The 11,015-nt window shown below is 44.1% G+C and overlaps 1 protein-coding gene across 1 annotated transcript; it reads right to left on the reverse strand.

Moving 5' to 3' along the window:
- Positions 1 to 1,511: 1,511 nt before the first annotated feature.
- LOC129669735 (alpha-1,3-mannosyl-glycoprotein 4-beta-N-acetylglucosaminyltransferase-like protein MGAT4E) lies at positions 1,512 to 10,429 on the reverse strand. Its single transcript, XM_055598077.1, has 3 exons — positions 10,361 to 10,429; positions 6,602 to 6,741; positions 1,512 to 2,673 (listed from the first exon to the last, which is right to left on the reverse strand). Exons 1-3 carry the CDS (start codon positions 10,427 to 10,429, stop codon positions 1,512 to 1,514), a joined length of 1,371 nt encoding a protein of 456 aa, XP_055454052.1.
- Positions 10,430 to 11,015: the final 586 nt, after the last annotated feature.

An 11,015-nucleotide genomic window follows, 5' to 3' on the forward strand; every position in this document is an offset into this window, starting at 1 on the left:
GACATTCCCCTAACATGCAATTCCAGAAAACGGGAAGCACCTGCTTTTGATAACGATGCAGGCAGCACAAAGAGAAAGAAGTCAGCAGGGACGAGAGTTGCATAAGCTGACCTGAGGGATCCCCAGACATGATGGGCAGCCCCCAAGCCCTACTTTTCCGATTGACCAGGGTCATGATGCTGGTCCCCCCCCCATATCAGCCACGTATCCCCTCAGCCTGAGTGGGGAAGGTTGGACTGTGTCCCCTGAAGGGCGTGTCTGAGGCTGGGTTGCATGAGTCAGAATGTCTGGGTGTCCTGAGTTCACTGGACTGAAGTTAGTCGACGTCAATGGTGGAAGCAGAGGGCTAAGCATCATGGTTAGAGGAATGCTTGGCACTACCGGTAGCTTGATGGTGACTATGGTGAGTTTCTCCAAAGCCACTTCTTCAGCTACAGGAGCCTCCTCATGACCCTCCACCTCTGGTTGACCAGAAGCTGCTGGCCTCAGACAGTGGCTTCCAAGTGACTTCTCTCATATGTGTCTGTCATCTAACTAGATGTAGATATTTATGGCAACACATATGCATATAGCAGTGGCGATATGGTGGCACACTTCTGTACTCCTGGCCCCCAGGACATGGAAACAGGAGGATTTCAAGTTTGAAGCCTTTCTGAGCTACATAGTGAGACCTTGTTCAGAAAAAGAAGAAATAAAAGAAAGTTTAAAGAATCTCTTTCTTGATTTGTAATTGTTGTTGTTGTGTGTTGGGCACTGGATAGAGTGCGCCTGGACTCAGAGAACAACTTTCTGGAGTCCATGGGTTTCAGGACAGTGCTCAGGTTGCCAGCCGAAGGAACGAAGGCTTTTACTCACCAGGCCCCATCTGGTGCTTTCACTTACTTACTTACTTACTTATTTTGAGACAGGACAGCCTTGGCTGTCCTGAACCCGCTTCACAGACCAGGCTGGCCTTGAACTCACAGAGATCTGCCTGCCTTTGCCTCCCAGACTGCTGGGATCACAGGCGTGTGCCACTGTGCCCCGCTCATCTTGTGGTTTCTTATCTCAGTCCTAAGGACTCCTCAGGGGCTAGGAATGGCTCAAGGGCAGAGAACTTTCTTAGCATGTTCAAAGCATTAGAACAAGGTTTGGTGTCATTTCCACACTCACCCTCTTACTGAACTATTCCTCAGTCCCACATCTGTGAACACAACAGACACACACACACACACACACACACACACACACACACACACACCCTACTGGGGGAGATCCAAGCATCCCAGGAACGTAAGGATTCCGAAAGGGACAAAGCCTTTCCCCAAATTTGGCAAAGCCACATTTGTTAGAGTAAAATAACAAAATCCTAGTAGAGTGGCTTGTTTGGGTAGAAAAAGGTAAGACTGTTTCCTAAGGTTTTGGTGGCAATGAAAAAAAAAAAAATGGCAGTGCCTTCTTTTCCTGTCTATTATCCCCTTGAATTTCTCCAGTGTCACTCATATCGGCTAGAGTGAAATGGCTTCAGGCTTTTAATTGCTCATATCGTAATTTACCATCAACTCTGACCAGCTTTCCCTTTCAGGCGTTTCGGACCCCCAGAGGTAGATGTGCCTGATCATGAGGCCACCAACCTGATTAGCATTCACTGCCAGCTTCACACACTTCACTTGGTTCCCACTGTCCTTCAGAACGATGTGATCCAGCTGTCCTTGCGCCAGGTGGCCCAGCAGCGTGAATCTGGTACAGTTTGGGGACATTCCTTCAGGACTGTAGCCTAGCTCCACCTGTCCTTTTTCTAGGATGTAGTCTCCATCTGTGATGGAGCCTGTTCTTACTTGCACCCTGTTCAGGTCCGCTGTGTGGTTCAAAATCACTGTCAAGTAGTTCCCTGTGCTGACGTTGTAGGTAAAAAAAAAAGACTCATCCAGAGTGTAGGCCTCCTGTGGGGAATAAACACCAAAGAGTCTCATGTCTGTGAAAACAGTTCCAGGGAGATTATCAGGACCACGAGGACCTTTTTCCTGGCCTGTTAAGGTCTTGTTCTCAAAAGCGAAGCGAGGCAACCTGTGGTAGAAGAGAAACGGTCTGCAGAGGATTGGGCTTTGCTGGGCCAGGATGGTACAGAAATGATGGATCAGCCAGTTGAGAGGTCGTTCCTGGTGGAAGAGGAGGAGGAAATGGGCCAGGAGTGGCAGGTCCCTGCTGTGGAAAAGTTTTCCGAGGAATCCCATATTAGAGAACTCAATGAGCACCCAGGTGTTGGGCTTCCTGTTGGTCACCTTTGAGCGAATGTGGTTGACAAAATTGGGGGCACAAAAGACATCGTCCTCTATCAACAGGAAGTAAGTGGAGAGCTTTGTGGCAAAGCTCATCAGGAAGGCATGATCTACATTCTGCTTGGAGTAGATGTGCCCCTGAGAGATCTTCTGGACACTGTTCACGGTAGGGTAGGCACTGGATGGGGCATGGATCAGTAGCAAATGCCCTGTCAAGATCTGTGACCTGTAGAGACTTGAAATATGAAGCACAGTATTCCTGAGCCAGCTGGGATCAGAATCAGCCAGGTGGACCAGCACTGTGATTTGTTTCTGCTCGGCTGTGGACAAGACACGGTACAGGGAGGCCAGCGTATCCAGGAGGCCTCGGTGACCTTGTTGTGACTCTGAGGTGATTCCCACTGTCAGCCATGCTAACAGGAGGTAAATTAGGGACAACTGTCAGTGCACGGTGATGAGAGTGCTCAAAAAGATTAGAGAATCGAAGCGTGGTGACTGTGATTTAACCTTGGTAGAAGGGAAGCTGAGGCGGGAGGATCGTGAGTTCAATATGGGCTACATAGGACAGTGAGACCCTGTCTTAAAAGAAAATACATTGTTTGGTTCCCTGAACCCGTGTTGGGTAGCTTACAACTGCCTGTAACTTCAGCTCTTAGAATTCACACCCTCTTCTCTTCTGGTCTCCATGGACGTCCACCCACACATGTGTGCACATACCCACATAAATAAATCTTAAATATTAGAGAATGCTATTTGGGTTATTTTTTCTTTCCTTTACTTCGCAAAGGTAATGTGTACATTCTTGCTACTCTTTTTTTTTTTTAAACATACCAAGAGTTCAATTTATTTATTTACTTATTTATTTATTTATTTATTTATTTATTTATTTATTTATTTATTTTATGTGCATCAATGGTTTGCCTGTACACATGTCTGTGTGAGGATATCAGATCCTCTGGGGCTGTAATTACAGACAGATGTGAGCTGCCATGTAGGTGCTGGGAAATGAACCCAGGTTCTCTGGAAGAGCAGCCAGTGCTCTTAACTGCTGAGCCAGCTCTTCAAGCTCCCATTCTTGGTACTCTTAAGTTTGGTAATCAGTCCAAATATTTTAGCCTCATCTGCAAATTTGTTAGACATGCAGAATCCTGATGCCTTCTTCAGAATATGTTTCAACTATATCACTTGTATGTATATAATTGAGCAAATACTTAAGTTAATTGCTACTGAGTCCCTGTGGATCTTTCTGAATATTTTTTTTTCTAAGACAAGGTCTTAGCCAGGTGTCATGGCACATGCCTTTCATCCCAGCAATCAGGAGGCAGAGGCAGGTGGATCTCTGAGTTCAAGGCTATCCTGGTCTACAAAGTGAGTTCCAGGACAGCCAGGGCTACACAGAGAAATCCTATCTCAAAAACAACAAAAGACAAGGACTTTCTGTGTAGACCTGGCAGGCCTGGAACTCACTGTGTTGTCTAAGCAACATAGTTGAGTTGTCAGACTCAAAGTAGTACTCCTAAGTGTTGAGATTGTGGGCATGTGCCAGCATGTCCAACCCTTTGGAGCCTTTTCTTAAACTTGAAGCTTTTGGCTGAATAATTTGATAAATATCAGATTATTGTTATGGTTATAATTCTTTTTGTTTTAATCCATTATCCAATTTATCTTCCCAATGTTCCCTTTTAAAGAAGGTATATTAGGAAAATAAGGAAAAGAAAGAAAAGAAAGGACTTTTTCTAGAATCTAGGAACCCAAAGCTTCTGTTCTGTTCTGTTTTGGGGGAATTGAAAAGCTGTTCTGTGCTAGGAATTGAAAGCTGTTCTCATGCACACTGTCTTGGTTGGGTTTCATCAACATGACACAAGCTAGAGTTATCCAGAAGAAGAGAATCTCGTGTGGGACAAATGCCTCCATAAGTTTGGCCTGTAGACAAGTTTGTGGACATTTTTGTGATTAATAACTGATGGGGGAGGGCTCAGCTCACTAAGGGCAGTGCCACTACTGGCCAGGTGGTCGTGGGGTTTAGAAGAATACACACTGAGCAAACCAAGCAGTACCCCTCCAGGGTGTCTGCCTCAGCTGTTGCCTCCACGTTCTGGTGAGTCCTTATCTTGACTTCCTTGAGTCATGGACTATGCCCTGCAGGCATAAGCCAACATAACCTTTTCCTCCACAGGTTGCTTTGGTGCTAAAATGCACACTGTAGGGGCGCACCCAGCCTACACTGTTCTGTTTCCCCAGCCCAGCAGCCCAGGATTTTTACCCCCGCTCTGCCACTTCTGACTGTGGTATTGGCCAAATCCTTTCACCATTGAGTTTAGCCCCAAAACCCATAAAACCAAAGGATTTGGGCTCTGTGCCACAAGACCCTACTGTCTCCAGTGTTCTTTAATCCAGTGACTGCTCTTTCTTAAAACAATTAACTTTATTTTTTCCCACCAGTGATTTAATCTTCCTTTCACTCCTATATATGTATTTAATTATTGAATACCTCTGCCTAGGAATGCATGTAGACAACCTTAGCCACAACTCTTCTTTTAAATATTTCAACTAATTTCTCTTTCCTCTTATTTAAATTCTATGAAGCTTCATAATTTCTGGGCATGGTGGTACATACCTGTAATCCCAGCACCCAGGACACTGAGGCAAGAAGAACTCAAATTCAAAGCCAGTTTGAGATACATAGTAAGGTAGAGATGAGCCTAGGTTACATAGTAAGACCTTATCCATTTGTCAAAACAAACAAATAAAGGCTGGTGGAGCTGGAGAGATGGCTCAATAGTTAAGAAAGCTTGATATTAGTGCAGAGGAATTCAGTTCAGTTCATAGCATCAAAGTCAGGCAGCTCACAACCTACAACTCCAGCTTCTAGGGATATCCATACCTATACCATTCAAATACATATATGTATGTTATATACACATAAACAAACAAAAAACAATGGCTGGGGCCACCCACCCCCAAAAAGACCACATGATGGCTGGAGAGATGGCCCAGTGGTTAAAAGTGCCTACTGCTCTTACAGAGGACCTGAGTCAGTTCCTAGCACCCACCTGGGCAGCTTACAACTGCATGCAACCATGGCCCCAGGGAAGCTGAGGCTCTCTTCAAGCCTCTGTGGGCACTTGTACTCATGTACATATACCCATAGTCAGAGACACATGCAGTCACTTAAGTAAAAATAAAATAAAAAACATGATACAAGATACACACATTCAATCCCAGCACTCAAGAGGCAGAGGCAGGAGGATCTCTATGAGCTCAGTCTTGACTATATAAGGAGACAAGATTCAAAATCAGCATACAAAAAGTCACATGATCATCTATTCCCCAACTCCTTACCACCAATGGCTGCATAACCAGCCATTCCTTGGGCATAATTATAATTGCAGATTGAAATATTAAATTACACAAGGGAGTTATTCTTCTTGTTTACCCACTGTGAGCATGTATAGTAATTCAGATGAGTATATATACAATGTTATGCTCAGAAAATGTTTTTTGTTTGTTTGAGACAGGGTTTCTCTGTGTACCCCTGGCTGTTCTGGACTCACCCTGTAGATCAGACTGGCCTTGAACTCACAGAGATCCACCTGCCTCTGCCTCACTGAGTGCTGGGATTACAGGCATGTGCCATCACACCTGGCTTAAAAATGTTTTATAATATTTGATCAACATATTGTTTCCACCATTTTAAGTACTTCAGGGTTTGTGTGTGTGTATGCATATATGTGTTTCATGTGTCTGTGATATGTGATATGTGATATGTGTCTGTGTTATGTGTCTGTGACATGCTGGGAACCTAACTGAGGTCCTTGGGAGGAACAGCAACTAGTGAACTATTCCTTCATCCCCTGATTTCACCTATTTGAATCAAATATCTTTACCTGTCCTTCCTTCCCCATTTGCCAGATTTGTCAATGTCCTGGGGCTGGGGAGGGAGTTGTCAGGCAGATTCAAGTGTTCCTGGACAGTTTTGCCTTTTCTCTTCTTGCTCTTTTCTTCCCTAGTCATCCTCCCTCTTATGAACTTTCCTCCTTCACCCCTCCTTCTCCCTGGTACTCACTTTTTCTTCTCCAGTGGGTTTTTTCCAAATATTTGGAGGTGATGGTCTGCCAGTCTTCTAGTGATTTGAGGTTCTTCTTACTGCCATAATTGACCACCTGGACCATTGACAAAGGCAAAAAAGTAGGTCCTTTCCTAAAACAACAGCCTTTATATCTTTCAGCTTCCCATACACCTTTCAAGGGAAAGAGGTGAAGTGGCTCACTCTTCTAGAGAGAGTCCAGCACAGTTCCTGGCCATGGGCCAAAAGATCCATGTGTTTGTTTTCTCCCTTTCTTTGAGAAACATGACAAATAAATGTAGCTAATTTATGGGCTAATGGCGAGATCCACACCCCTGCTCCACTTGGAGAGAAAGGGTTAGAAGGAAGTCCAGGTGCCTTGGGCAACCTGCCTGTCCTCAGCGTCCCCACCAGGCACTCCCAGTTTCCCGAAGAATAGTCACCACATTTTTGACATCATCCATTTCTTCCGGGATTCTCAGGATGATGAAGAACCACAGAAATATGAGGGTCACAAAAGTTCTGAAGCACTGCCTGATGGAACAGCGCATCTTGTCTGCACCGCGATATGGTTCCTACAGCAAGAGGTCAGTATTTCCCTGGGGAGAACATTCTCCTCCTTGTTCCATCCTCCCCTACCCTATGATTACTAATTTACTCATCTAAGAACCTGTCAGAACACAACCTTGTTCCTTACCTAGAGAAAGAAGGTCACCTGTCCTGTGATGACATTTGCTGCTTCTATTCATATATTTGTTTGGAGTTTCAACTCTCCCAAAGTTTCCCCTGTGCAAAATGATAAGGGCTAGCTGGAACAATATTAACATGGACAGTTTGTACTAGGAAACAGATGGTCATTGTACTCTACTCATAAAAAGAAAAAAATCAAACTATTAGCCAGGAAGTGGTAGCACAGGACTTTAATCCCAACACTAAGGCAGATCTCTTAGTTCAAGGCCAGCCTGGTCTACAGAGTGAGTTCCAGGACAGCCAAGGCTACACAGAGAAACTCTGTCTCAAAAACAAAAACAACCCCCCCCCCAAAGAAACAAACAATAAAAAAAAAATCAAACTATTAAAACATCTGAAGTTGACAGGCATAGTGGCACATGCCTGTAATCCTAGAGCTTGGGAGGTGGAGGCAGAATGATTAGGAGTTTTATGTATCCTTGGTTAGGTAGTGAGTTTGAAGCCAGCCTAGGCTGTATGAGACCCTGTCTCAGAAAAACCAAATAAATAAATAGAGGAAATTGAAGTGAGGTCTATGTCAAATTGTGTATTTCTTGTCTTTTAAGAACAAAGATATTATTGTTTGTTTTTTGAGACAGGGTTTCTCTGTGTAGCCTTGGCTGTCCTGGAACTTGCTCTGTAGACCAAGTTGGCCTTGAACTCAGAGATCTACCTTCCTCTGCCTCCTGAGTTCTGGGATTAAAGGTATGCACCTCTGCTGCCCAGCTCAAAGATATCCTTAGTATATTGTTGTCATTACTTGTACTTATTGGCCTCAATTAGAGCAGGCTTCTGTTACTTTAGAGTAAGTTAAGTGAGTGTTGGTTATTGGAGCACAGGCCAGCTCAGGCTCAAAAGTGGCTGCATTCAGCCCTATTTTTTAGTATCTTTTCTGACTGCCCTAAACTATCAGAACGCCTATATCACCTAAGTTCAGTTCTTGCCCTGCATATTCAGAAAGCAAAACAGAAACTATAGTCAAGTAATTTCTACGCTCCAGAGGCCACGATATTCTCTCTTCTTCACTCCTAGGGATGTTTCCCAGCTTGGGGGGGGGGGGGTTTACTTTTTCTTTTCCTCTTTCTTTCCTTTCTTTCTCTCTCTTTTTCTTTCACTCTGTTTCTTTTCTTTTCTTTCTTTCTTTCTTTCTCTCTCTTTCTTTCTTTCTCTCTCTTCTTCCTTCTTTCTTTCTTTCTCTCTCTCCTTCTTTCTTTCTTTCTTTCTTTCTTTTTCTTTCTTCCTTCCTTCCTTTCTTTCTTTCTCTTTCTTTTGACAGCATCTCTCATTATGTAGCTCTGGCTGTCCTGAAACTCACTATATAGACTAGGCTAACCTTGAACTAACAAAGATCTTTAAAAAAAATTATTTATTTTTATGTATATGAGTGTTCTATCTTCATGTGCACCTGCTTGCCAAAAGAGGGTATCAGGTCACATTATAGATGGTTGTGAGCCACCATGTGGTTGCTGGGAATTGAACTGCCTTCTCTCTAGCCCAACAAAGATCTTCTTAACTCTGCCTCCTAAGTGGAGGATTAAAGGGCTTATGCTACCACACCAGGACTCAATTTCTCTTCCTTCCTTCCTTCCTTCCTTCCTTCCTTCCTTCCTTCCTTCCTTCCTTCTTTTCTTTCTTTTTCTTCTTCTTGCTTGTGAGCCTAGTCTTTAATGGCTGAGCCATCATCTCTCCAGCCCATTTTTTAAAAATTATGTTTGTCTGTGCATACATGAGTGCAGTGCCTGTGGAGGCCAGAAGAGGGTTTTGAACTGGAATTATACGTGGTTGACAGCAGCTGGTATTAGAAACTGAACTTGGGCCTTCTGTGATAACATCACATATTCTTAAGTGCCCTGCCCTTCCTTAGTCCTGAGCATAGGCATTAACATGCATCTCTCCCCTAGTTTTTTTTTTATAATACTTATAAAAATACTTCTTCATAATAAGATAAAACTTTTCTTACCTCTTTTCCTAATGTAAAGACGTTTGTCACATGACTGATTCACTTCTATGTAAGAAACCCAGACGATCCAGATTTCTCTAAACCATAAACACTTGGACAAGTAGGCCTAATGAAAAGGCGTCTTTTAATTACAGTTAAAAGACCTCAGCACAATAGACATAGCTCAGTTCCCTTCTGTCCTTCCGTGACATTGTTAGGCAGCAGGGAATTCCATTCTTATTCATCTGTCTAAGGTCAACAGTCTTCTGTAAAAGGCAGAACAAAGAATAAAAGGAACAGGAATGAGAGCCAGTCACTTAAGGAGCCAGGGGAAGTGGTCTGAGGACTCAGCTGCTTTCTCCCCTTGAGCTCAGCTCCCTCTGTGATGCTACTATTGTGTCCCAGCCCCCCACTCATAGCATCAGAGGGACACAGGCATGGGACTTACATGTGGTGAGTGTGCGCTTCATAACCCTATCTAGAAATGATTACTTGTCCTAAAGACCAGCAGCTGTCCTCTGCTTTTGAGCAGAGAGATGCAGAGAACCACCACGCCTGCTCTACCGTATACTGCTTCCCTGCAACTCTGTCTACTCTCTCTGCTCCCCTTCTGATCCTTTCACTGGCCTCCCTCTCCCTTTCACCTTCTGAGGTTGTCAACCTTGCCTTCATCCTTTCTCTTTTGCATGATCTCTTCTCCCTCTCTACTGGACCTTTGTCATCACGAAAAAGCAGGTCTGTTATCTTCCTGTGGAAGGAAAGTTAACAAGGAAAATACCTCCCTTAAACTCATGTTTCAAGTTCTGTCCCACTTCTCTGAAATTCTACACAGCAAGTCCTTGGCGGTAAACTTTGGCCCACTTTCTCTGTTCTGCCCAGTTCACAAACCCCAAAAGACCAGGAATAACTAGACTCCGCTGTAAATACATGAGGTTCTTTTTATTATAAATCATTACAAGCTGCAGCTTGGGCCCACACCGCCCCCCCACCATCAAAGCGGTGAGAGCTGAGCTCCCCGTGCACAGGTTAGTTGGGTGATTTAAAGATTCTGGTCCCTCCCAGCATGCCCAAGGCAGGAGCAATTCCAGCCTGGCAAGCATCTATTGGTCAAAATGCTACATTTTTAATTGATTGGCTATTGGAAGGTCCCCAGACCATTAATGACCTGGTGTCCCTCCCTAGGGGGATGGGCCAGTTTTCTAGCAACTGTATCTCTAGTGGGTGGGGAAAGAATGCAGTAAGGCAGTTCTTCCCCTCAGGGCATTCCTGGACTTCTCCACCCACCTAGTTCAGGCCTTAATTAATAATAGCTGCTAATTTTTAATCTTTTGGTCTCTCATCTCATCATGTCTACAGTTTTGACTCCACCTGGATCTGCTCGCTTTCTAACACCTGGCTTCCCCTATGACCATTCCTCAGCTTTTTCCCCTGGCTCATCCTTTTCCTAAAACATCAATGCACATAGTCCTAAAGCTTTCTTATCTTCCTCCACACACTCTCTGGCTAATCTCAGGCCTGTGTGTGTGTGCGTGTGTATGCGCGCGTGCGTGCGTGTTACACCCCCACCCCCAGGTCACCTATTTAAGTTCTTTGCTTGGATGAATAAGAAGCATTTCAATTCCAGAAACAAAATACAAAACCAGATTTCTCTCCTATATCCTATTATTTCCTCAAACCCTCTCCTCCAGTCACAGTAAATACCAGCATCACCTTTTACATAAATTACTCAGAAGGGGGCAGAGGGAACACAGAGGTTATCCTTGATGCCTTTTTCTTCTCAGCACTTCTTATCTAATCTGTTTATTCTTTTTGTTTTTGTTCTTCTAGAGACAGCCTCCTGAGTTTTTGGATTAAAAAGTCTGTGCCCAGCATGTCTTTTTTTGTTTGTTTTGTTTGTTTGTTTGTTTGTTTTTTTGAGACAGGGTTTCTCTGTGTTACCCTGGCTGTCCTGGATTCACTTTGTAGACCAGGCTGGACTCATTTCCAGAGATGCGCCTGCCTCTGCCTCCCAAGTGCTGGGATT

This window comes from Psammomys obesus, unplaced genomic scaffold (assembly GCF_907164565.1).
Source record: "Psammomys obesus unplaced genomic scaffold, mPsaObe1.curated_primary_1811, whole genome shotgun sequence".
Taxonomy (NCBI): Eukaryota; Metazoa; Chordata; class Mammalia; order Rodentia; family Muridae; genus Psammomys; species Psammomys obesus.

What these genes read in the sequence shown, in the direction of transcription:
- LOC129669735 (XM_055598077.1), bottom strand. Translation starts at nt 10,429, where the DNA reads ATGAGCCAGGGGAAAAAGCTGAGGAATGGTCATAGGGGAAGCCAGGTG. An exon ending in TAGAAAGCGAGCAGATCCAG is followed by an intron (nt 6,742 to 10,360) that starts GTGGAGTCAAAA and finishes GGAAACTGGGAG; the next exon opens with TGCCTGGTGGGGACGCTGAG. An exon ending in TTTATTTGTCATGTTTCTCA is followed by an intron (nt 2,674 to 6,601) that starts AAGAAAGGGAGA and finishes TTACCTCCTGTT; the next exon opens with AGCATGGCTGACAGTGGGAA.